General features: G+C 39.5%; 1 protein-coding gene across 1 annotated transcript in view; it reads right to left on the bottom strand.

Moving 5' to 3' along the window:
- banp (BTG3 associated nuclear protein) overlaps positions 1-15,675 on the bottom strand; it is a 48,763-nt gene extending 33,088 nt beyond the window's left edge. Inside the window, exons 1-10 of the mRNA XM_034085863.1 lie at positions 15,545-15,675; positions 13,861-13,939; positions 13,340-13,449; positions 13,040-13,239; positions 12,682-12,771; positions 12,317-12,489; positions 10,257-10,496; positions 7,020-7,178; positions 4,860-4,981; positions 3,066-3,137 (exon numbers count right to left, since the gene is read on the bottom strand). Of these exons, the coding sequence (XP_033941754.1) occupies positions 3,066-3,137; positions 4,860-4,981; positions 7,020-7,178; positions 10,257-10,496; positions 12,317-12,489; positions 12,682-12,771; positions 13,040-13,239; positions 13,340-13,449; positions 13,861-13,930 (1,236 nt within the window). The 5' untranslated portion in view covers positions 13,931-13,939; positions 15,545-15,675. The remainder of the gene's footprint in view (positions 1-3,065; positions 3,138-4,859; positions 4,982-7,019; positions 7,179-10,256; positions 10,497-12,316; positions 12,490-12,681; positions 12,772-13,039; positions 13,240-13,339; positions 13,450-13,860; positions 13,940-15,544) is intronic.
- Between the last annotated feature and the right edge of the window lie 12,228 nt (positions 15,676-27,903).

The following is a 27,903-nucleotide window of genomic DNA, read 5'->3' as shown; positions in this document are numbered from 1 at the left end:
AGTCCCGACGGAGAATACTTTTGCTGTAGTACAGGGCAGAGCCATATAATAGTAATAATATGGCTCTGGTACAGGGGTGCACATAACTAACTGGTACGCAGGTTATGTGCGTAATCTGAAATGCATACCGTCACTTGTGTCACAAAGCGCATTTGCGTACCGACGTACTTGTGAGGCTTTTCCAGAAGGCGGTTCGATCACCGGACGACAGAGTCGGTCTCCGTGTGCACAGACAGGGCTGCTGTTAACGTCGGTCTGTACAACGGAATTGTGCCAAAACTACGCCAACCGGCTGCGGAGGGAGACTCCCCCCCTTCACTGGAGAACAAAACAGCTGATCACAACGTTCACACTCTGTGGTCACGAAGTACTCCACTAGCCTCCCCCCTCCCCCTCTGTCGACTTTCCTGAAGTGCTCCCCCGTTGATAGAAATCAACACGTAATGAATTAAAGGTGACATGTCATGCTTTTCCGGTTATTACCCGTCCCCTTGTGTGTTATGAAGGTTTTTATGCATGTAAACGGTCTGCAGAGTCAAAACCCTCAAAGTACACCCTGTAGCGAGTAAAACTCTAACACAGAGAAGAACTCCACAAAACGCCTCGTTGGTGAAACGTCATCATCCATTTGATTCTTCCGGGTACATCAGGACGTCATGTTGTAACCGGAACGAAATGGACCAATCCGTGGAGCCGTTACGTTAAGTCCGGAGCCGTTACGTTAAGCCCCTGCTGATTGGTCCAAATTGACCAATCCACGGACTTCCTCACACACACACGCAGCTCAGCTGATGTCTCCTCCGGGCTGCTGCTGATAACAGACAGTTGGGATCACGGCGAAATTCTCTCTGCAGACCCATTCTCACAGCGTTTATCAACCTTTTTCTTACTCAATATCAAGCCACATTTATTGTTTTTACTTCGGCTGTGACTTTGTGTGTGCTCAGGGTGAGTTTGGCTGTGTATCGCTAAACAAGGAAATCACACCTCCACGGAGCTCAGCGCGATTCACAACGTGAAACAATCGGACGTTGTGAATCACCCCGAGCACACACAAAGTCTCAGCCGAAGTAAAAACAATAAGTGTGGCTTGATATTGAGAGGAAAAAGGTTGATAAACGCTGTGAGAATGGGTCTGCAGAGAGAATTTCGCCGCGATCGCAACTGTCTGTTATCAGCAGCAGCCCGTAGGAGACATCAGCTGAGCTGCGTGTGTGTGAGAGGAAGTCTGTGGATTGGTCAATCGGAGCACACTGGGCTCACAGGGAGGGGGGCAAGAGCTCCAACGAGCCGTTTAGTGGAGAGAGTGAATACACGTAGTTTACAGAGATGCTGTATGCGAAACAATGTGAGTTTGGAAAATTGCACAGTATTTTTCTATTGTAATATCCCTCAACAATGGTATTATGATCAGTAGAAAGGACCATGACATGTGACCTTTAAGACCCCACGGTTTGATGATTGATAGGTGTGTGGGTTGTCTTTCATTTTGACACGCAGAAAAATGTTATAATAAACATAGATACTGAATGTTAAATGGATATATCCGCCTTCTTTCATTTATCTTTCCATTCCCACAACAATATACATAAATAAATAGCATATTTTGGACATGGTTTCGAATGGTGATTAATCATGATTAATACATTTTTAAGCTGTGATTAATCTGATTAAAAATTGTAATTGTTTGACAGCCCTAATATATATATATATATATCGAATGATTTTGGGGCTGCCATATGGTGAGAGAACAGTGTAATCTTTCAAACAGCTCATTTCCTTTTTAAGCATGCTGAAACCAATGGCTTTGATGAAAGGGGCCCGTTCCTAATGAACACATATTCTATGAGTGGGAGTTGGAAGAAGTGGGATTTTGTTGCTAAGCTTTGAACTCAAAAAAACAAACAATGTCATGGAATAGGAAGGAGAGGAGAAAAATATCTGGGCTCAGACACAAAGAGCAGGAAAGGCATCAGAGCTTTTTCTGCCTCCGTCTCTCAATCGTGCATTTCTTTGTCCTTTAGCACAACTGAACAGGAAATTAGAAAAGCACTGCGTCAAGGTGTCAAGTGCTTTTGCACATATGTCAAGCTGTCATTTATGTATGGCACGTGTCATATACAGTATGTGATTACATGCGTGTGTACATAGACTGGCGCTAACAGTGATCCTGATGAGGAATTTCCTCTTTAACAGTCACTGTGGTTTGGAATTAGATACATGCCACGGCTGTGTGTGCATGCAGAGTGTATGTCTGGTGGGGGCACGAGACATCTGGGCATTATGTACAAAACAAAAGTCATAACCCCATGCAGGAGGATATAAACATTAGACATCATCTAAGCTTTTGCTTAAATTCACTAATGACTTAAATGTTGTCAGGTATTACTGAGGTTCATTGGGATGGCTATTTGTATGGGCAAACAAAAAATAGGAGGTCTCAAAAACGGAACTATGACTGAGGGACCAACCCTGATTTCCTTAAGAAACACTTGGTGAGATTTCAATGTGAAAGAGAGCCTTATCAGAAGGGAACTGTAGCTCTGTAGAGTAATGTGCTGGACACCAGTCTACAGTTTTGACTAATAAAATGTTTAAGAAGTATTTTTATTTCTGCAAAATGTAGGTGTACAGTATTCATGAAACTTGTTTAATTAATCAATTATTAATTCATTAATGCTAAAACGTCAATTTTACCATTCACATGTATACAAAACTGAAGTCTTTCTGTCTGTAGAGTCATGGAAAAATCTAGAGTGCATTTTTCTGAATCTACGTGCTCACACAGATGTAATTGATTATTTCAAATAGCCAGTTAAATGAAGCGAGTTATCAGATAGCCCGAAGACAACAAAAGTACAAACCAAACTTCAAACGCAACATACTGACATGAACATAGTGAAATAAACCACTTCCCAGGAAACCACTTCTTTCTCAAGCACAAGTTCACTGCTACAGTTTAATGCCGTCTGGAGACAAACTCTCCGGACCAACGTGTTTGCTTAGACACCTAATTCATCAGGAAGGATTTTTCCTTTCATTCTCACAATCACACACACGCTTACCTCACTGTCCTGTGTGATCTGCACTTCCTCTCCTTGTGGCACCTGGGCAATGTGCAGCTGACCCTGTGGGATCTGAAAGGCACGGAGGAAGAATGAGACGTCTAAAGCTGGAACATTACATCAAGGTGGTCAAGAAATGAAGACACCTGCCAAGGCCTGTTTTCCTTTATTCCTAAACACTTTCTTTAACTATAAAGAAATCTAAATACAGTCATTGCACAATTATTCATTAATGTGATTGAAATAAATGTTTTGTTGTGTGCCCTAAAACAATATTCAGTCCCCCAAGTGAACATGAAACTGGGTTTGTTTGCTGTAAACATTCCTCCTCTTCATTCCGGCCAATAACAAATTCATTTTAAAAGTGTGACTAATATAAGAGATGGGAATTCAAATTCAAAATGATTATAATTTGCAATGTATTCAAAATTGTGCAAGAGGCTTCAGTAGTTAAAGAGAAATATTTGTTGTTTACCTGGAGTAATATGTATCAGAATTGCATTGTTGTGAGCTGCTGAATTTTGTAGATATCAACCGTAGGTATGTTGAATATAATGCACCTACATTACACTGTGTTGCACAAAGCGCTAACGAATTACCAGAAAAACTCAACAGCTATGTGGTTATCCAGAAATCATGTGCTTTCATTAAGGAACTACTTTCTTTCTATTGAACCTACAACAGCACCACTGAGCTAGCACGTGTTGTTGCTCAGCCAAGTAGCAAGCTATTCATGTTTTATTTGGGGTACAATGTTCATATAAGAATAAGACTTTTAAACAAAATTGTGAACTCAGCTTTTCTTGAGATTCAATATACTGAATGTGATTAAAAATAATAAATCAGTGTAATCTGGGAACACATTTAGTTGATTAACTATCAGACGATGGATGCAGCCGGTAAGTATTTATGATTTCCCCTGCTGTATTAAATACATTTCAAGCTCAGCTGCACCCTTTAATTCACTCCCACCATTTATTACCCTTCCTTTATAAAGTGAGCCAACTAATTCCGCACTGTCATCACATGCAGGCGGTGTACCAATGCGTAGATGAGGCAGAACATTTCCCTTAAATATGCAAGAATTATATTCAGATCATGTGTTATTTTTTATAATAGATTTGTTTTAGTTGGTAACACCGGCTTTGCAATCGACAAATATGCAAAACATTTTTATTAATTTCCTCATAAAAAGCTCTTATACATCTCACAGCTTATGTGTATCTTAAACAGCTGTTTGGATATTTAAAAAGTATACAAACTGGGACTAGCTGTTCTCACTCAATTAAAACCTAATTGATAAACAATGGATTAATATAGGAAAGTTTACCCTTAAGACTTTCAAGATGCCATTTAGTTAAATCAAGGAATAATCACTTCCTCACTGGTTCAAAGTGTATTTTTGGTTATTTAGGGCACAGGGAGGACAAGATATGGAAGATGCGGTCACTTCCTCCTTGCCCGCCCACCCTTAGCGCTGTAGTGGGCCTGGTTGTGACCTTTGGCCATAGCAGCTGTCCAAGGTCATTCCCTCGTTGAGATTGGGCAACGCCTTCATTGACTTAAGCTGCACTATATCCCTGCAGAACACTGCATGTGTCACCTTGGTGGGTGGAATGAACTTTCAGCCTAAACTACAAACCCTGCTCTATGAGACCCTCATATAACATCAGCGAGTGTAATAGTAAGTGTTGCTGGTGTTAGCGAGACTACTTTAAATGTGTTTTCCAACAAATACAGATGTCTGATAATGGATTGAGAGAAACAGTGAAGGATGGCATGTCTGACACTCACCACTTGAACTTGTCCATCCTCGCCGATACGGTGGAACTGGACTTGTTGATTGGCCAGTGTGTAGTGCAAGGTCTGCTGGGTAGCAGCCTCAATGTGTCCCGTTTCATCTCCCATGCCTCCCTCTGGTAAGGAGGACAAACAGAATTGTCATGTGTACAGTAAAAGTAGGTCAGGAGTACATTGAAAGTGATTCCACATAAGAAATAAAGACACACAAACTGACACACATCATGCAAGGGGCCTTAGCAACCTCCTCAGAAAAAAAGAACAACAACTGGCCAATTGCCAGGCCATCTGGATGATGCCGTGTTATACTTCATCAAACGCCTAAATACACAACAAGGACTCTCAAGCTAGCCATCCAAACACACTCATGGTCTAGCAGCCAAACACAAACTCCAGGCCTCAGTCTAAACACCCGCTTTCACACCAGCAGCCTGAAGCCCCTGCATGGACCAGTCTCATCATCCACTTCAGCTCGGAAACTACTAAAAGATCTCAAGAAAGCAAGCAAAGACATAAAAAAAAAGGCTTGGGACAGTGTCATCTGCAACAAAGGCCCAAATATATAAATATTACAAATACAATATTTCTGCTTGATATTTCTGCTTTGGAGGTGCACGCGAAGTGTGCACCTCCAAAGTTCTGTTTTGCTTTAAAAAGGAAGGCTGTCTTCCATCTTTCGTTATCACTGCTATGAACTGTTATGTAAATAATCATCAGTGCTTTGGTTTGCCAGACGAGGAAGCTAAAGCCAGGTGGCTTGTGAAAACTAGTTTTGGTCTGAGCGCTTCTTGCGGGTTCACTGATAAGTAATGGTTTTAAAAGGAGGAGCATTACCTCTTTCCGGTCCATTAACATGTAATTGGATTTAATAAGAAATGATTGTTTGGTGTGTGTTTTAGCATGTTTGTGCATGCAACATCTGAACTAGTATTTTGGTGTACACTCTGGGGTGTGTGTGGCCTGAAAAGGAAGGGCTGACAATCCACCCCTAGTGTGTGCTCACAGGATATTTGGGTTTCCCCTGCAATCTTATTTCTTGCTGGTCAGAGGTGAGAGGTGATGGCTCGCAGGGATGGAAGGACAGCAGGCTTTGTGTGCAGATTACAACCATCTGTATTCAGTTTTAAGCTTCCTGTGTTTGTTGACTATTTACACAATTCATAGTAAAGAAAAGTTATAACGGGCACGAAGAGAAAAGTGGACTTTTATTGGGAATCATTTGTCTTTTAGTGAATAAAAACAGCCAATTCATGATAAAGGGTAGCATGTACGCATCTCTGTATTTCACTGGTAATGCAAAAATTGATCAACTCAGAATTTGCACCCTATTTATTTGGACAAGTGTAATGCTAAGTCTCTACGATACTTAGTAAAAATTACTATTCATTGGTGGCTATCCTTAATAGAGAAAACTAAACAACATTCCTTTCAAACTGGCTGAGCACCAGTTCAATTCGTCAGATCAAAGTTTAGAATCAAGTAATGAAACATGCTCCACCACTGAAACGAATCCAAACTAAAAACCAATGAGGGTGTCACTGGCCGATGAGGAATAGAAATAAATAATAGCAGATGTCTTTTTTTGGGTCGCTAGTTGAATTTTAAACCTTATTTGAATAGAAAACAGTCGCTGAAACATTGCAGTGGAGCCAAGTAGGTGTTTGTTTAAGAACATACAGATCATGGAATCTTACTGTGCTCTCTCCCAAATATTTCACAAGAAGTTGAAGCTTTGGTTTTTCTTGAAATGGGATATTTTTATTAATATGATCTAGATCTTGATGAAATGTATTCCAGTCATATACTTGATTGCTCATCATATCATTAACTTAATATCTGTAATTCGTGATTTGCCATACATCCGGAGTTGACTGTTGGCGTTTGTCTCTTTCATATTGCTGCACTCTCCGTCAAATCATCTAATCTTAAAGCAGATTTAGTAGTTTGAAGAAAATCAGTTGTCCTAGTAAGCGTTTTAATGCAGTGGGAAATTGCTATTAAGCATTTCTCTTAAGTTATTACGTTTCAACAGCGCATCTACATATGAAGAACTACAAAAACACACACAACAAGTTGACATCCTACAGCATGTGCAATTGTGATTCTGCACAGAATGACATGCTCGGCAGCCCTCTGATAATATCTGTGCTTTACCTGAGGCTGAACTCCGAGGCGTGCGTTTGGAGAAGCTCTTGACAGCAAGACTCTGGCCGCGCTGCTTGCGTCTCCAGGCGGTGCGACACTTTGAGTCGATGCTCTGCTTGATGCGGTACCAGTCTGATTCTGTGATGCCAAATTTGTGGAACAAATGGCCTGTTGGGACACAAAGAGATCAAAGGTCATCCCATACTGTATACATAATTAAATAGTGTTGGCTTGTTTGTAAATGGGTGCATTACAACTTTCTCATTTGCACATTTCTGTGTTATGGATTTGCCCTTTTCCCCCAGCAATGCACCCTCCATTAATTTGCCGCCTCCTTTCGGTTTCAATAGTACAGGAAACTAAATGAACTTTACTGGAGTAAGCAGGCAAACTGGACTGTACGTGTTCATGTCCCTGGCATCACCAGAACTTAAAGGTAATACCAGCAGAACAAGTTATAGCAGTCAGGATAATTCACAGGAAATAATATCACAGGCTGAAAATGTCTGCTGAAATGTTTAGATGTCTCACCATTAAATCTGAAGGTTGGAACTTGTCATACAACCATTTATGTAGCTTTCCATCATGTTTGCAAGCTACTTGAGGGACGCAAAACATTGAGATTGAATTCCAACTGTCACAGCTAAAGAATGCAACAGACCATTAAAGAATAATAAACATTGGCTGGAGCTAAGGGTGTTTAATGCTCATCTGCGAGTGTACTGAAGCAGTATAAGATATTTTTGAGACTGAGAGTATGACACTAAATACTTAAAGGTGGGGTAGGTAAGTTTCAGAAACCAGCTCGAGTGCACTACAATTTGAAAGTACACAGCCGAAAAGAATCCTCCCCTTCCTTCAGACTTCCTTACAGAGCACCTCCTCCAACACACATGAACGCGCACATGACGTCAGCAGACTGGAGAAAGTGGCCGCCTGTTGCTGGCGAGTCATTGAAGTACTGCTGCAATGCACGCCCAATGACGGCACGAGAAGGCTGACAGACAGGGCGGCAATCCAATCGGATTGGTCATGCTTTTTACAGTATTACGGCTTCCACAGATGAAATTTTGTTATGGATTTTTTTGTCAAAGCACTTAAGATATTCATTGCTCTCGGGATGTTATGAGCATTCCATGGAATATAACAAAAAGTGTATCTCGAGCCGGTTTCTGAAACTTACCTACCCCACCTTTAAATAGTAAAGATATTTTTTAATTGTTTGATTCTAAAAAGGGAAATTATTTATTTCAAAGGTTGATTTCCTCCGTTTTGTTTTGAAGCAATTCAAAATAGATTGTATTTAAAGTACTCAACTCTCACACACACCTTTTGATGTGGGTATTTTCCATGATCTTTCCCGGTTCAATATACTGATTATGATGAAGTGCTACCACATTGGTGTGATGCCGCAATTGCTGTTAGAAAGTCAAACCAGTTGCAACACTTCAAATTTTGACTGTGATTGTTATGAAAACTGAAGGAAGAAACTGTCCTGGTCCTGTTTACTTCTGCTCCACTTACTCTTGAGATGCAGTGTTAACACAGCTCTGTGACAGTCCTTCTTACCTGCCTCAATGGAGATATGAGGAAGTGAGAATGGATGCAGCTGCATTTAGTGTTTGTCTACCTCAGTGGTATTAAAGGTCACATGTCATGGCCATTTCCACTGATCATAATTACATTGTTGAGGTATACTAGAATAGATTTACATTGTTCCAAAATCACATTGGTTTCGCATACAGCATCTCTGTAAAGTATGTGTATTCACTCTCTCCACTAAACGGCTCGTTGCAGCTCTTGCCCCACCCCCCCCCCCCCCCTGTGAGCCCAGTGTGCTCCGATTGGTCGGGACCAGTCGGGACGTTGTGAATCGCGCTGAACTCCGTGGAGGTGTGATTTCCTTGTTTAGCGATACACAGCGAAACACAGCCAAACTCACCCTGAGCACACACAAAGTCACAGCCGAAGTAAAAACAATAAGTGTGGCTTGATATTGAGTAAGAAAAAGGTTGATAAACGCTGTGAGAATGGGTCTGCAGAGAGAATTTCGCCGCGATCCCAACTGTCTGTTATCAGCCTGCAGCCAGGGAGGAGAGATCAGCAGAGCTGCATGCACTGAGTGTGTGAGGAAGTCCGTGGATTGGTCAATTTGGACCAATCAGCGGGGGCTTAACGTAACGGCTCCGCGGATTGGTCCATTTCGTTCCGGGGACGACATGACATCATGATGTACCCGGAAGAATCAAATGGACAGTGACGTATCTCCAACGAGGCGTTTTGGGGAGGTATTTTCTGTGTTAGAGTTTTACTCCCTACATGGTGTACTTTGAGGGTTTTGACTCTGCAGACCGTTTACATGAATAAAAACCTTCATAACACACAAGGGGACGGGCAATAACCGGAAAAGCATGCCATGTCACCTTTAACAGTTTAAAAAGGGGTGAGCGCATTGACAGTTCACTTCTTCATAAATTCACTACCAAGCTACAGCCTGAGGAAAAACAAGACAGAGGGATTGCTGTGGGGTTGCTATGGATATTAGGATGGCAGTGTATGGCAGCCCTTAAAACAACTGAAGGGTCCTGTACAGGCAGGCATGGCACTTGCGCCCTCATTCCTTTTTTTCTCAAGAATGAGTCACCCAAAAGTCACCTGGCCCTGCTCCAGCCTCTGCATGCCTCTATGTATGCCATGGGGGATTTTTATTAAATCCTCCTGCAGGGGGGAATCAAAGCATTCACTGAATTGAGGAGGACTCCATTAGGATCTTTCTAGCAGACATGTGCTTGTCATTTACAGTCTGGTATGTTATAAAATGTGTTGCACATTAATGCATGTGCAAGGATGAATGCATGTTGTAACCCGCCTTGGGAATACAGACTGCAGTCTATTTCTGTGTTCAATTCAGTGCCGCTTTATAATGGAACAAAGATGAAATGTGGGAAGGTCTCAGAGAGTTCATTTATTGCTGTTAGGGGCAAGGAATAAAACCGCAGCTGAGTCAGATGTATTAGTATAACTTATGCTGAACGTGTGTAATAAAAACACTGATGACTAGACGCCACCTTGGAGGTTACTGGATGGTCATTTTGCCATCCTACATATAAAGACAGTCCTTTTTATGAACCTGCTTATCATGGAGTGATTACCAGGTCCAGCTCTACTTTGTCAATCTATCACAAAGTGAAGCAGGCTGCATAAAATTGATACTTGTTAATACCAGATGGTTAGAGAAGGACTCACATCGAATGCCATAGATCATGAGCGGGTCCAGCTGCTTCTTGCCGTGTTTGCCCTGGCCAGACAGGTTGGACATGGCCTGGACTTCCCGGTGGAACAGGTAGTCTAACAGTGTCAGTGCCATTTTCTCCGCTGTGCGACAGTTTGTGGTGATATGGAGCATATCAGCTGCAGACACCGGACAACGAACTCGCATCTCGGGGTTGTTCTCGTCTCCCAACCAGGTGCCCACTGGGTAATCATCTAAGAACAGGAGAGGGAACAGTTCAAACAGCTCTCTTTCAGAAAACATGTGGCCTGTTAAATACTGGTAGCAGGTTTCCCTTATTGACAAAATACTACACCTAGTTATATAGCAGAGCCTATACGATAAGTCATGTTAGACAATAGCACTCCCATGTGGCAGTAAATGGAATTAGAGGAGTCGCAACTGTGTTATTATCAAAGATCATTTAAAGCTGAATACGTGGTTTGGCTGTTTGCTCACTGCGTATGTTAAAAGTTAAATCCACCACACACAAAAATACACAAACAAAGAAGGGGACAAACTGTTTTGAACACCATATGGTACCATCTAGCTAATGCTGACTAACAGTTGTATCATGGTAACCCACAGCTGCAAATAAATGATTAATAGTTTGCCTTTGAAGACAACCAGGAACTTCCCTATTCCACTGAAAATACCCAACCAAACAATCACAAATAATAGCAACACAGTTCAAAACAATGTGGACTTAATTTAGGTTTTCCCATTCAGAAATGTCTCTGGCTCAGCAGGAATTACTGAGCAAAGCTAATGAAAAAAAGAGTGATCAATCACATTGATCAACACAGTCAGAACCACAGGGTATGAATATGACTCATCAACACAGTTTGCCTTCCATATGGACACCAACACAATCAATGTTAATTTCCTTGGGCTAGATGGTCCAACACTCACCTGTGAGGTACGTGATGGAAGATGCAGTACCAGCTCGTAAAGCACGATTCAATATGTGATAACCAGTGTTAGCACTAACGCGTTACTGTAACGCAACTACCTTTTGCGGTAACTAATAACGTTACTAGTTACCTATTCCCATTCCGTAACGCCGTTATAGTTACTGTGATTTAAATGGGTGCGTTACTGCGTTACATTATGTGATCCAACTGAACCGAATCTCCGTGGGATGTAACTTACAGGCGAATACAGTGACGTCCTCTCACAGTACCATGGAAAAGTGAAAGTGACCAGAGAGGGGTGGTGATTGGTTAACGTGGGGTAACATTTCAGGGTAAGCCAATCAGAGACAGAGTTGGGCGGGTCTTGCCTTATGGGAAAAATACAGACACACAAACACTTGCTAACACACACACATACACGGCAACACCCACCACCAACACACACACAATGGCAGATGCAAGTATCAGTGAGAGCAGCAGCGCATTTACAACAAGTTTATCCACCATTATTGATTTTGTATATGCTAAATGGCCAGATGTGAGGTAAATTATTTCACTGTTAGTTTGTTTTTGTGAGGCTGAAAATAGTTTGTTTGTCTTCACTGTCAGTCTGACAGTTTATTATTTATTTAATTGTTACTGCCAAAAGAGTGTAGTTGTTTTTATTTCATATTGCACTACAAGTGCACTACTTAGAACTTGATTGTTGAGGCTACAATAAAGATGCCTGTCAAAATGTCTAAACATATCTTTTGTGTTTTATTATTCCACTACATTTCATAATGATAATTGCTACAATGATGGGGAGTTGTATTTTCTCTTACTGTGCCACAGAACAACACAAAAACCTGTATTTGTATTGTTATTATTTTTAAAGTAATTTATTACTAGTTACTTTTATAATGTAATAACTAATAAAGTAACTAGTTTCTTTTTTGAGAAACTATAACTATTACTAGTTACTTTTTAAAAGTAACTTGCCCAACACTGGTGATAACCAAGTCCCAGTTAAAGGTTAAGTAACAGATATGCATTTGAGCTAATAGGCTCATTTCTATCGAATTACCAAAAGGGAACAAGAGTAATAACATACATGTTAAATCTGTGCGTCTAAGTCATACCTTCTGAGTTGAGCGTGATGAGTGTGACATTTTGGCCATTTTGCGCATTGCTGGAATGGCCACCATTTGAAACAGTGTCACTGGCCTCTGAGCCGCTGTCTTGTTCTTCCTGACTATCATCTGGCCCCGGGACCTTTACAAGGATTGTGTTGTGACGCTTCCTGGCCACCGTGCTGTAGAGAAGCACACATTTGAAATCAGTAGGTCTCAAACAGACAGATCACTGCAGCAACCACCTGGTTTAAGTAATTCAGATACTATAAAGTCCTCGATTGCCTGGTGGGAAATGCACTTTGTTGGGAAGGCTTTACACATTTCTGACCTTAGTTCATACAAAGCATATTGTGTGAATGTGAGCCACTCACTTGCTGAGCAGATTCTCCAGAGGTGTTTCTTCTTGCATAGTGCCCTTTGGGTGTTCACTGCTCACTATCACATTTGTTTGTGGTACAACGCTGAAGGAGAAAATCAAAAGGTAGCAGTTAGATGATGTCGGCATGCATTGCACTTTAACAAGGTTTAGCTAATTTGGTTAGGCTGGCTCCTGTAATCACAATGCAGCTTTGTAAGATGACTCAAATGAAAATTATTCTGCATGATAGAAGCTGACACCAACAAAAGCCTCACAATTGTAATTCATCACCATTCCTGCACTCTAAGCCTGAATGAAGACAATGTTCAATTTGTGCGTAATGCACTCGGAGGTAAAGACTTGTATCTTACCATCTCACTTTGTTCCAAGTTTGAGTGGCCCCCTGCGGAGACCCTGCCACCATAGGAACCTGGATAGGACTCTTTGCACATGGCACCATGCTGTCCAGTTTGCGTCCAAGGGCTTTGCACGTAGCATCCAGAGAGTATAACTTTGATTCAATTCCCTCCAGTCGCTGGCTGATTGATGCAGTGAAAGAGTCCAACAGGTTCTGGAATCACAAATAAGAACATGCTGTGTGTGTTATTCAACTCACAAATCATATACTTTTAAATATATAAAAAAATATAAGCTTTGGACAGAGTTGGTACCTTAATAAGAGATATGTCTTGGTTATTGTTGTTATTCTCTTGGCTGGTGCTTAATTTCCTCTTTTTCTTCTGAGGCTTTTCTTCGTCGTCTTCATGATTGTCCAGCAGGTCTGACATGAATCAAATATAAAGAGACTCTCAAAATAACAAATGACAGCTGCATTGTTCGATTTCACTATGGGATGCCTAGATATAAGCTGTGCTTACGCTCCAATTAAAAAAGGCACAAAAGTTTAGTGTCTGATGATACCGAGTCCCAAACTAAAATAAAATGTTCATTATGTAGCTTTTGAATAACATAGTTGTACAGTAAACGCTAAGCATCAAGCAAGCTCACACAAAAACATCAATTACTTGAGAATTTGTAAAATATTATTGATTAAATGTCCATGTTTGATTGTGCTGCATTTGCCCAATAAGTAACTTAACAATATCTGGTCAAAAGTATAGAGAATTTAAACATTCATCAATTCCCTATACACTAAATAGATACGTTTTATATTGTTTCACAAGACTCTTACCTGTCCGGTCATCCTGGTTAAAATCCTCCACTGTTATTTGCACAATTTCCTCCAACTCTTGTTCAGACATCGTTCACAGCTGAAATTAGATAACAGGAAAACTTGGTTAAGTTACCAAGACAGCAAACTATTTACTCACTGAAATGCTACTATAAAGCAGACTATCTTTCAGCTGGGTCTGCATTACTGATGACTGTGCACATATTATGTATTTTGTTTGTGAAAGGACTGAACCAATCTCATAGAATCCATACACTGCATTGCACTCGTTTGTACAATTCAGGTTTTTTTTTTTTTTTAAAGAAAGGTGTTCCTTACAGGACTAGTCTTTAGCAATTCTATGTAATTTCTCTGCAATTAAGTGTACTATGATTTTTGAGAGTTAATTGAGCTTTGGTCCGAGTTAATGGATGTACCGTTATACATCGTCAACGTCAATAACTGATGTTGAAAAAAATGGTAACCATGAGTTTGAATGATTACATTTATGTTTAGTTCAACATTTTCTACATGAGGAAAATATAGTTGTTCTGAAGTTATTTTGGCTATGATAATAGTCAAGTTAAAATATGAAATCATAACAGCCCTAACGTGAGTAGATTTAGGCCCACATCATAAGATACATGTATGTAAACAATATTCACCACCACCCCCAAAAAGACTCAAACAACTGCATACAGTTATATGCCATGGTAGTGACTTTATTAAATAATCTGGGGAATAACACACTTACAATGACAATTCCCTTTGACTTATGGTTTGTGAGGAAATGTAGGCATGAATTTCATACTCAATCACTTAAACTCTGAACAAAAATGCATTTATTTTACACGTTTAAAGCATGCACATATGTCCAGAGACCAACACGAGTTACACGCGAGTTACATGATATGCCCGCCTTCTCCTGGATTCCTCTTTACATGTATGGGCACATTGAAATCCACTATAGATATTCAAGTGCAATGTCGTTTTCATATGTATTATCATTTCATATCAACAAGCACAAATGACATGAAACAGCCTAGTCCGAGAGCATTTTATTAACAGCCGATGTTAGCTTCAGCAAACTCTGGTAGCTATGGGAGGTCAGTGTGGGCTACAGCTGTTCTGGAAAAACCCTGATTCTCTTACGTTAGATGGCAAACTATAACAATGCAAGGATCAGGTGTTGCTGGCCTGACTAAGTTAACAATGTTGGATTGTTAGCTTACATTACTTCCTTGTAAGCTAACTAGCGTAGCGGCTAGCTAACTGGGCGGGGGTATGTTGACAATGTGAAGTGAGTGAAATAAAACAAACCAGAATTTATAAATTGACGTGTAAAATGGCTTTTATATAATGTCATCGGATGTATGCTGGCTGACGTTATTACTTCAACATGTCGGCAAGACATGCAACTTTGCATTAAGTCAAGCTAACTAGCTAGCCTGAGCAGAAACAGATACAAGCTAAGTTAGCACAACTACAAAATCTGATTTGCAAGCTTGCATGCTAACGTTAAAGCCGAAGCATTGCAAATGAGTCTAAGCTAGCGTGGTGGTTAGCTTGCTAGTAAGGCCTGCAGGCCGCTAAAATGTAACACAAGAATGGTAAACTGTTTGAAGAAATAACAATTAACTATGATTTTGAGTCGGCTTCTTGCTGGCACACAACACATGTACCGTGTAAGATTGGGTTATATTACCGTGTGAATGATGAATTCTCGTGTTGTTTGTAGAGATTCCGATAACGGCGTCGTTCCTCGCGAGAGATGGGCGCTCGCTCCGTTTGTTCCTCACATAGGCAGTTCCTTAGTTCCTCGCTCATTCACAGTGGAGCCAGAGAGCTGCGAGCCGCCGGAGCTCATATGACATTTAACTAACGTTACTTATACGTGTCTGTGTACCAGGAGGAAATGTGGCATTGATATGGTTTATGCTGTTAAGTTATTTGATTGTTTAAAAATATGCTTTCGACAGAAATCGTGTCAATGTTACTTTCTGGACGTGCTCGCCATCTAAAGTTACACTGCACAAAAAGAGAAACACGCGTAGCCTACCCTACTTTATCAAACGGTGGTAGTTTTATTTTTGAGAACTTTTTAGAGACGTGCACATCATTATAACTATTGTACTGTAAATTATATCATCTTTCAACAGCAGCGACATAATAATAATACATGACATTTTTAAAGCGCTTTTCCTGGTGCTCAAAGCGCTTACAAGCAAGTAAAACAACTAACTAAAGTACTAAAGTAGAAAGTGTAGGTGGAATAAGGGTTAGTTGATTAGGAGTTGAAGGCAAGAGTGAAAATAATGTAATACTATAGCCTGCTGCCACTCAGTTACTGTATAATGTTGTGTATACTACACTATTTGCATTTGATGTTAACGCTTCTTATACTCCACTACATCTCAGAGGAAAACATTGTAATTTTTAAGCAACTTTTTTGACAGCATCAGTACATCGTTTTACAACTTCAGAAATAGAGCCATCCACAACATCAATTATCTATATCCTATATTGCTTTTATGTATTATTATTTATAGTATTATTATTATTTATTAAGTTAATTGAAAGTGCAGTAAGACTATCCCTACCACCGACAAATGATGCTTACATTATTATTGCAAAACTTACACCACTGACTTATTCACCACAGAGTTAGCTATAATAAACATAAATTCAGTAATTATTAATGTAACTCAGTAGTAACTAATATTGGCAAATAATTTCCATTAGCCTATGTTTTTTAAGACAAATGCTTTTTCAAAATACATCATTTCCTCGCAGTAGACTCATAAGATAAGATAGTACTTTATTGATTTAAAGGAGCAGGTAGCTGGCCAGCACCTTAGGGAGAAGCGGTTTGTCTTCCTGACTCAGACTCTCCCAGAAAAGATCCGACAACACAAGGAGAAGATGGAGCGCAACGAGCTGTAGAACAGTCTCCGTCACCTCCCAATTTGGGAAATGTTTGTGTTGCAATACAAATTAAAAGACAAGACTGACAAGACTCATCTGGGATTTGAAACTATACATTCCTGAGTTGAACCCTCATCATGTACCAGTATGTTTCATGTGAACAACCAGGAGCCACTATGTGATTCAAATGTATATTGTTATAATATGGGAATCAAATTGATTACCTGTTTTATCCTGTTTATTATGCATATGACCATCGCTAAACCTACTTCTGGGAATAGATGTACGTTGTGATTATATTATTGTAAGACTTGTTTGGCTTCTCAACCCAGTACGTAAATATATTAAAAGAAAAAACATATTATACTACAGAGCATTTGGAGCACTGAGAACTATAGTCTTGAGTCAATGTGAAAGTTACAGGAGTTATCTTTCAGTATAGACGTATTGGATTTGGATAATCATGTTGCAAGAACTGTTTTATGTTTCTACTTCTAGTGGTTGAATAGACAGTTAATGGTTACGATATGCAGGGAGTTTAGGACAGGTGACAAATCATGTAATAAGTATGCTAAGTCAACTGTGTAAACTAATCATATTTTCATCAAACTTGTGGTGTGGTTCTCTTGACAGGTCATTCTATGGACACTATCACTCTTATGTGATAGCGCCATCTATGACTTGTTGTGGGGGATTTTCTGTCATATAATAGACTAAATAAACATAATCTAAATACATTTTAAATAAATAATTATTTGGGGGTACTTGTTGGGGTACGTTGCCTTGAGGCAACACTGTACCATAATGGTAAGTTATGAAAAAGAGTTATTGTTTCAAATTTGAACAAAATGTATTTAAAAACACATGCAAAATACTAAATAGCCTCAACAGGTTATCACAAATGTGAAAACCTTTAGGAATAAATACACGAAGAGCCTAGGCATCTTTCATCAAACTGTATTGAGCCATTTGACAAAATAGACTCACTGCTTGTGGAAGTTCATGAAGCAGTTATTGTCAGCAGTGAAGCACAGGTACGTGACACACTTTGATCACTGCACTTTCACCCTTACAGCCAGGGTATTTGCACCGGCCCTTTTTCTCCACCCATACAGGCCAATGGTCAGTGTGGTCTTAATGCACATGTGTTGATGGCACTGATGAGGAAGAACCTCTGTGCTTCTTCTCAGCCAGATCTCTGTCAACATTATGAGATGGTCTTCCCCTCTTTTGCAAGACTTTCCTCTCGTTGCAAAGGCAACTTGCAACTTCAGCTTTGAATTTCAGCAGGCTGTACATTTCTTTCTTGGGGATGCACTTCCTTGACCTGATCTTTGTTCTGTAGAGAGCAATCAGCGAGTCTAGAAGATCCACTCCTCCCATACTTTTATTGTATGCATGCACGACACTTGGGCCGGTAACCTGCACTGTTTCTTTCTTTTTCTTATCCCATCTTTGCACAGATCGTTGGGTTGGCTTTAACATCAAATGTATCTTGGTTAAATTGTAGAGATCTATGATGAATGGTATGCTTTTGAACAGTTTATACCTAAACACACAATACCCCAATATCATGGTGAATCCATAATGGTACGGTGTTGCCTCAAGGCAACATTTACAATTGACCATAATGGTACGATGTTGCCTCCAGGCAACATTTGCATTTTAACAAGTTTCCATTACCTAATTAGCAAATTAAGTATATTAAACTATTAGAAAAGAAGGTTTACTCACCTATTATTGTGAATACATTTTTTTCCAGACAAGAAATGCGCAGGAAATGACGTTTTTAGACACATTTCTTGGAGAGAAATGGCTGAGCTGATCCTTGTGGGAAAGGCGGCAAACAGGGTCTTCAAATTGGCCACCAGAGAGTCATGAGACAAATTCAAACACTACTATTGGTTCCTTATGGTCCTGCCTCTTTTTTAAAGTATTGCATCATAATTTGAGATGTATTGTGTGAATGTAAAAGGCAAAAAATGGGTATGTTGCCTGGAGGCAACATCATACCATAGAGCAGGGGTGTCAAACTCAATTTCATCGCGGGCCACATTAGCATTATGGTTACACTCAAAGGGCCGGTTGTAACTATAAATATACAGTACCAGTCAAAGGTTTGGACACACCTTCTCATTCGAAGGTTTTTATTTATTTTAATAATTGTCTACATTTTAGATCATTACTAAATACATCAAAACTATAAAAGAACACATATGGAATTCTCTAGTCTAGTAAACAAAAAATTGTTAAAAAATACAGAATATTTTAGATTGTTCAAATTAGCCCCCTTTTGCCTTGATGCAGCCTGTCCTCCTACAAAACACGACCATTATAGGTTGATTGTTCAGCAGCTAAATACGACCCAGAGTCACGTTTTAAAGTGTAGCACCTCTAGTGGTCGTGTAAGAAACAACATGCTCCTGTCGATTGCAAACGCTCCGGAGGGTCGTTTATTCACAAATAACCCTCTCTGGAAAATCCTAAATTGTGGAATAGTTTGGCCATTAAAATGATTTTTTATTAGATTTCTAGCGAGAAGTGTATATTGTACTTTTATAATCCACGTCCAGTGGATGTGTAGGATCTACAGTTTATACGAAGATGATTTGAGGTCTCGCCAGGAGAACGTGTATATGGGGCAGCTTCCATGTAAAGTTAGCGTGGGTGAAAACAGTATTTCCGGTCTCGAAGTTTTCATAATAAAACCGGAAGTATTCCCCTCACTGTCAAATGATTACACAGTGATATCTCCATTACTCATCCACTAAAACACATCAGTTTATCCTTGTTAATTACACAATATTGATTGGTTTAAATTGTGTACAATGCTTTTGTGTTTTTACCCTTCGATTCGGAGAAACAAATAGTTTTTTCGGAGTTTAGACACTACAGAGTTTCCGAAGACACTAAACTACCCAGAATCCCCAGCTATCGTTTGGGACTACAACATCCGCCTTGCTTTACAAACCCCGTGATTAGCCCTCAAGCTCTGTGATTGGATGTTGGAGTGGCAGTGCGACAAGGTTACGCTGAGTGTCAAACAGCTCTTTGAAATGGGATGGAACCACGGCAGACTATCCAAAACTGGACTTGGACGGGTCCAGCCCAGCCCTCCCCCCCAGAATTACACATGCTGGCTATTGTGTGTTTCGCAACATGTTCTATGGCACGTCTCTACTGGGAATTGTAGTTTTAAAAGACGTTTTCGTATTTCCCACAATTAGAAGTGGCCAGTATTAAACTGTGTACATCCCTGGAGGTTTAGGGGATAGGAAACACTCAAATTTAAAACATATAATTAATAAATGGGTGAAAATGGCTTGTGTCCATAATGGGCAGCATTAATATATATACACACATGCCAGCTAAGGTCAGAAGAGCTTTATTTAACAGCTGGTCTTATGTCAGTGACCCCTCCTGTTGTTAATTGATAAGCCTGAGGTTCAGAGGCACATTTAGTAAATATGGCAGTAGCCATCGATCATCTTAAGATAAGAATGTTTTTGTTACAACAGCATACTTTGTTCTACTCCACTACAATTCAGAGGTTAACCTGGTATTTTTACTCCACTACATTTATTTTTGTTACTTTGCAGATTCTGATTAATGATGTGAAATATAAACAACCCTTAAATCAGACTTTTGTTACACCCGAGTCAAATTCAGCCTTATCAGTTTGTCTGTTTTGCACATCCTCCTGTTACTATCTTTGGACGTCCTGCACTAAACTGTTTTATTGTAGAGATCACTACAGTATCTTCTTGATCTTTTCTATTCTATATTTCTATCATTGACCCCTATTTTGTATGTAGGCTACTCTTAATATTTAAATGTTTTCATCAAATATAACTTATTCAACAACTAAATTGGTGTGGGTTAAAAAACCAGTGGTCTAGTTAATAAAACATAATAATATCAAACATAATATGACTATTAACTTTATTGTGAAATTAAAACAGAACGGTAAAGGAAAATACAGTTTCAGTCTCTCGATGTGAAGCTTATGCATTGTACCATGAACTTGTATAGACCTGTAACAGTCAACTGCATGAGGAGTTGGAAAGGTAGTAAAGAAAATCAGTAATATCTTTAAAAACTACAAAAAAAGTCCCTTTCTATCAGCTGTGCACCGTTATGGTGTAAATACAGCCTATCTACCAATTGGATCAAATATAAAAGTCAGCCGAATTAGTGTTGATACTGCAAGGAGACGTATTGTGTGAAAAAAAATGGAAGATGTTGTTTAATTGTTGATATATTTATGATCCACGTCAAGTATTCAGTTTTGGCGGCATCTCTTGCAGTTTGTCAAAAGGTCTTCTGATCAAGGCTCTATAAATAAATATCTACGGCAGATATGTAATATTTAATGCAGCCGAACCATGTATTATAATGCCGTTATGTGATGACTTTCAAAGAGAAAAGCAAGCACACTCGGAATAAAGTATTGTTTTATTTTTAAAAAATGTTTTCCAATTTCATATCACATAAACACCAAATCCCGACGTGCATTTCGGCGTGATTTTAGCCTATCAAAACCTCTGAAAAAAGAAATTAGTCTCTCAGAATCGAAAGAGAAAAACCTATGGGAAAAACACAAAAGCATTGTACACAATTTAAACCAATTAATGTCGTATAATTAACAAGGATAAACTGATGTTTTTTAGTGGATGAGTACTGCAGATATCACTGTTAAATCATTTGATCATTGGTTTTATTATGAAAACGTAGAGACCGGAAATACTGTTTTCAACCCGTAACTTTACATGGAGGCTGCCGCATATAGACGTTCTCCTGACGAAACCTCAAATCATCTTCGTAATATCTATCAAACTATAGATCCTACATATCGACTGGACGTGGATTCTAAAAGTACAATATACACTTCTCGCTAGAAATCTAATCAAAAAGCGTTTTTAATGGCCAAACTATCCTACAATTTAGGATTTTACAGAGAGGGTTATTTGTGAATAAACGACCCTCTGTAACGTTTGCATTCAACGGGAGCACTCAAGGGCGAAAACTTTAAAACGTAATTATAGGACGTATTAAGCCCTAGAACAATCGACCCATTTGGTCGTATGAGTTGGAGGACTTGTTGCTTGATGACAGCTCTTGGCTCTTGGCTTCTCAATATAAATATACATATGTAAATATATAATATATATTAAATAATGTATTATATTACATTATTGCCTCGATCTGCATTGGATTATTATCAGTTCTCCTAATAACTTCACAAATAACTACGTCTGAAAGCAGAAGTCTAGGGCAAATAATTGAAAGCAAATATTCAACAATTACACCAATTGTATTGAATATAATAATCTTTGCAAGCTCTTGCGGGCCACATAAAATGAGGTTGCGGGCCGGATTTGGCCCCGGGCCTTGAGTTTGACACCCCTGCCATAGAGGGTTAAAAGCATCAATCTGGTACAATTTGAGAGCAAAATTAAGAGATCTATGGATACATCTCTCATCAACACCCATATGAAACAGAACTGTAAACAGATTTTCTTTTTGGATATTTTACAAATCACTCCCCTTTTAAACTCTATTCTTGTTTTACTGTCATACTGTATAGTATTTCTAGGTCTGTTTTTCATGTATTACTCTTATGGCGCACAGGGCCTCGCGTGGTATGGCTAGGCCTTGTTAGGACTGGCTCACTTTATGCTGCGTTTCCATTACAGTTTAGTAGCTGGGGCAGTAACTATAGTAACGCAGTGTAGGCGGAGCCGTGACGTCATCTTCAATGAGAACCACAGAAAAACAACATCAGCCGTTAGCTGTTAGCAGTCAAGCTCACAGCTCCTCATATCTGTTCAGAAACTAGACAAAAGTTAAACAAGTACAAATGGCGAATACAGTCACTGGTTTATTTATGTCTGTATAGGCCGTTGTTGTGAGTGTGGACGGTCGGAGCATATACTGCGTTAGCTTAGCCGATCTCCATTTAGAAAACACGCATTTTAAGCCGTCTGTCTGCAGACTTGTCAAAGCATTAATTCATGGTTTTTACTAACCGGTATCAGTATGTTGTTACTTCGGCATCATTTTGAAACGTGTATTACAATTAAATCACGGTCAAATATGTTCATCTTGTTGTAGTTGTGTAGCCCCCTTGCCAGCGATTCTCTCTCTAGTTTAGCATACTCAACCTGACTCAGCCTGGTTGTTGGCCCGGAAAGAACCTAGATTTTATGGGACCAGAAAAACTGTGAAATAGTACCCGCTAGCCGGAACTACGCCAAGTGGAAACGCAACCCTGCTATCCTGGCTCCAAAATGGTGGAATGAGCTCCCCATTGACATCAGGACGGCAGAAAGCTTACACACCTTCCGGCGCAGACTGAAAACTCATCTCTTTCGACTCCACCTTGAGTGATAGAATTACTAACAAAGAACTGCTAACAGAGCACTTATATACTAATAAAGGACTGGCTTATCTATAGCCAGTTGAGTAGCACTTGAAATACTTGGCTCAATGAAACCTGATGTACTTATATGATTCTGTTTTCTTCAAGGTTGTGTCTTCCTGGTCGAATGTACTTATTGTAAGTCGCTTTGGATAAAAGCGTCAGCTAAATGTAATGTAATGTAATGTAATGCAACCAAAAACGGGCTGGCCACGGCACGCTTAAAGCGAACTCCGCGCTGTAGTGGAAATGCGCCATTATATTACTATCTGACATCACATACATCGTAGCCTTAAAGTTCACCGTAGCCTTAAAGTTCACCGTTTATTTATAATTAAAAAAATTAAATAAATAAAACGTGTTTATTGGGGAGGGTAGGAATGTCAAATGGGAGGGCCTGGCCCCCCCTGGCCCTCCCACGGCGCTGGGTCTGGCTGTGATATAAAACCGACAGAGTCACGCCTTGTGTTACTGCGGTCAACTCAGCCGACTCTCGAATTTGCTTGATCAAATGAACAGCTCTTCATTGTTGAGTGCGCGATTAATAGCGTCTTTACGGTAATCGCGGAGAAGCGGTACAAAAATATAAGAATGCATATTTTTGTGCTATATTTTTCGATAAAAATATGTTTTACCATAAATTCTTAATAAAATTGGTACTGTTGGACTCAGTACTAGCACAAATACAATTAAGTACTTTTACTGTGTACTTTTTGAGTAATACTCGTTAAAAATCCTGACCCCAATTTGGGGTGAAGTGTCTTGCCCAGGGACACAACGACATGCTGACTACAGTGGGGTTTGAAGCTGTGACCCCCTGATCCCAACACCAATGCTCTATCAACTGCGCCACACGCCTCTCTCTAATTAATGTATTCTGCTTTCAACTAACTTCTTAATAAAATTGGTACTCTTGTACTCAGTACTACTTGGACTACTACTAAGTACAATCCAGTACTTTTACTGTGTACTTTTTGAGTAATACTCTGTCAAACTCCCTTCCCGAGTACAATTCATGTATTTGCTATATTTGATGAGGAATACAATGATTTCTAGCCATACGTTCTTAATACAATTGGTACTGTTGGACTCAGTACTTGTTAGACTACTACCACAAATACAATTAAGTACTTTTACTGTGTACTTTTTGAGTAATACTTGTTTAAAATCCTGAGTACACTAATTAATGTATTCTGCTATCTTTGATGAGAGATAACATGTTTTTTGCAATAAGTACTACATGACATTGATACTGTTGGACTCAGTACTACTTGGACTACTACCACAAGTACAATCAAGTACTTTTACTGTGTACTTTTTGAGTAATCCTTTGTCAAACTCCACCCCTGAGTACAATAATGCATGTTTTCGGCTATCTTTGATGAGAGATAAAAAAAAATTTTTTACAATAAGTTCTACATGAAATTGATACTGTTGGACTCAGTACTACTTGGATAGGAGGGGAGTTTGACAAAGGATTACTCAAAAAGTACACAGTAAAAGTACTTGATTGTACTTGTGGTAGTAGTCCAAGTAGTACTGAGTCCAACCGTATCAATTTCTGTCACGGTCTGTCTGTGTTGTGTTTTGTCTGTCTCTGGTTTCCTGTTTTTTTTTTTTAAAGTGTTCACCCCCTGGTCGTGTCTCAATTCAGGGGTTGTATCCTTCGGGGTACGCAGCCTACGCGGTCGACGCAGGATGCGGTCAACGAGACCGCGTAGGCTGGACCGAGCGGCCTACGAAATGAGACGGTCTAGCCTGAGCGCTTCGTATTTACGTCACGTGATACGCGCTGTTCGGTTGCGTTGCTCCAGCAGCCTGCTAGCAAATTAGCTGAAAAGGATCCAGAAACTTTACTTTTACATTTTTTGAAGTTCACCGTCGGAGATTAAATAAAGAGAACCATGGCCAGGTAAATAAGATGAAGCTGTAAGTTAACAAATGAATTAAATATATCTGATGTAATTTAATCATATTATTTCACATTTAAAATAAGTCTTAAAGGTCACATGTCATGGCCATTTCCACTGATCATAATTCCATTGTTTTGGTCTACTAGAATAGATTTATACTGTGCAATTTTCCAAACTCACATTGGTTTCGCATACAGCATCTCTGTAAAGTATGTGTATTCACTCTCTCCACTAAACGGCTCGTTGCAGCTCTTGCCCCCCCCTCCCTGTGAGCCCAGTGTGCTCTGATTGGTCGGGACGTTGTGAATCGCGCTAAGCTCCGTGGAGGTGTGATTTCCTTGTTTAGCGATACACAGCCAAACTCACCCTGAGCACACACAAAGTCACAGCCGAAGTAAAAACAATAAGTGTGGATTGATATTGAGTAAGAAAAAGGTTGATAAACGCTGTGAGAATGGGTCTGCAGAGAGAATTTCACCGCGATCCCAACTGTCTGTTATCAGCCTGCAGCCAGGGAGGAGAAATCAGCAGAGCTGCATGCACTGAGTGTGTGAGGAAGTCCGTGGATTGGTCCATTTGGACCAATCAGCGGGGGCTTAATGTAACGGCTCTGTGGACGTAACGTAATGGCTCCACAGATTGGTCCATTTCGTTCCGGGGACCACATGACATCATGATGTACCCGGAAGAATCAAATGGATAGTGACGTATCTCCAACGAGGCGTTTTGGGGAGGTATTTTCTGTTTTAGAGTTGTACTCCCTACATGGTGTACTTTGAGGGTTTTGACTCTGCAGACCGTTTACATGCATAAAAACCTTCATAACACACAAGGGGACGGGCAATAACCGGAAAAACATGACATGTCACCTTTAATTTTTCTGTACTAATAAAACAATATGTTTTTTTAAATGAACAGAAGCATGTTGTATAGATTGATTGTTAACAATATTAGTGTTCTAATCTTAATAGCTGTGATTATAACAGTTTATATATTCTCCTTCTTCCCCTAAACCTGCCCAGATGATGTCCCACTGACCCCAGGTCAGCACCTCCAGGTCCAGCAGCACCGTGCCCCTCCGCTCTGCTGAAATACACAATAAAACATTTTCTATTACCTATTTTTTGTATTAATAAAATTAAACTGAAGACAGTTGAATGACCTAGAGATATCCTATTATTCCACTGCTTATGTACACATGTTGTAAATAATGGTTAAAACCTCAGTAAATGAAATAAACAATGTGTTTAACAATTACAATTTAATATTGTCTTTTCATCTAATCACAAAGTAGAGGTAAGAATAGATCCATCCTCTCTCTGCAGCTTCATGTCTTCTATTATTATAACTTTCATCATTGAGACAGAGGAAATCAATCATGTTATTTAACATCATCAGCAGTAACACAAATATCAGCAAAAGTGTGTTTATGGAGTTGTTTATTTGTATTATATGTGCAGCAAGTATATAGAAGCAGCTGTTTGGGGAATCAGACTCAAGCTATAATCGTTAGATATCTATTGAAAGAAAGGACACATACAAAATCAAATTCTGAAAGTAAGACACAAGTGTGTAGGACGGCAGTAAGCAGAGGCCTGGGTGGAGGATGTTCCTGATCGCCGTTTTGCTTTCTTCAGCACCACGGGGTGTCCAGGTGGATGGAAGCTCTGTCCTGATGATCCGCTGCACTGTAAAAACGCAAACTTAAAATTGTTGGCATGAAAATAATTTGTTTGTAAAGTGAACAAAAAATATTTAATTGAGTTGCTTACTACATTAAAGTAGTTCTCTCGACTATCTTTATTATGTTGCTTGTTTAAAGTGTGTGTCATTGAATAAATTCAGTTGGCAAAACTTAAAAATCCAAGGTTAGAGTTCAAACAAAATTCTTTGTGTATGCTTCGAGCTATGAACGGGGTCTCCAACAGAAATCTGCAGGGGGTTTTCTACAGCATTTCGCCTTTACATGCTCGGCAGTGGCACTCTGCTGTTCTCAACGGGACTGATCATCCTCAAGGTGAGCACTTTGTTTGAATGTTGTATTGAAATGATGAATATAGAAAATGACTGATTTAAAGTGTAACATTAATTGATTGCGAATTATTTAGTTGATTGTTAGTGAATTATCAGTTAATGTGGCACTAGATTTTAGTTTGTGGTACATTAGCCGAGTTTAACATTAGCTAGCTAACGCTTCTCTTCAACAGGAAAAATGTTTTAGAAACGTTTATCATGTCTGGCCCTAGACTTCTAAGGTTTCCATCGTAGCATCCCCAGTGAGATGATAGTGAACTGTTCATGAACTTGTCCTGAAATATTAGTGAACCATATTCATGAACAGCTCATAAACAGCTCATAACAAAGTTAATGAAGAAATTAAAGAAATGTTCTGTTCTTTTGGTTTTAGCGCCTTGCCGACGCGCTCACACATCACTCAGAGATACGTTTGTTTTTGGTACATTTATTTCCAAGTTATCGTATCTTACCAGACGAAGTTGAAACAGTGTTCGTCCTTTAAATAAACAAATAGTCTCTTCTCTGCAGTGCAATGCAGCGGTCAAAAAACTGTGTGGCTTCATAACCAAACTAGAACACAGAGTATAACTAGAAAATGCATTTCTTGCAGAAAATGCGTGCGAATGCTGGAAACTGTGAACATTTATGGCTGAATTTAGCTGAAAATGCAGAAAAAGCTGAATATGTTATTAGCTGAATAGTAGCTGCTTTTAGCTAAAACAAAATGCAGGAAAAGCTTAATATTTAAAAGAAAAGGTTTAAAAAAAGGTGTAAACAACTACGTGTATA

This window comes from Pseudochaenichthys georgianus, chromosome 6 (assembly GCF_902827115.2).
Source record: "Pseudochaenichthys georgianus chromosome 6, fPseGeo1.2, whole genome shotgun sequence".
NCBI classification, from domain to species: domain Eukaryota; kingdom Metazoa; phylum Chordata; class Actinopteri; order Perciformes; family Channichthyidae; genus Pseudochaenichthys; species Pseudochaenichthys georgianus.
This window is presented reverse-complemented; position numbering and strand designations above follow the sequence as displayed.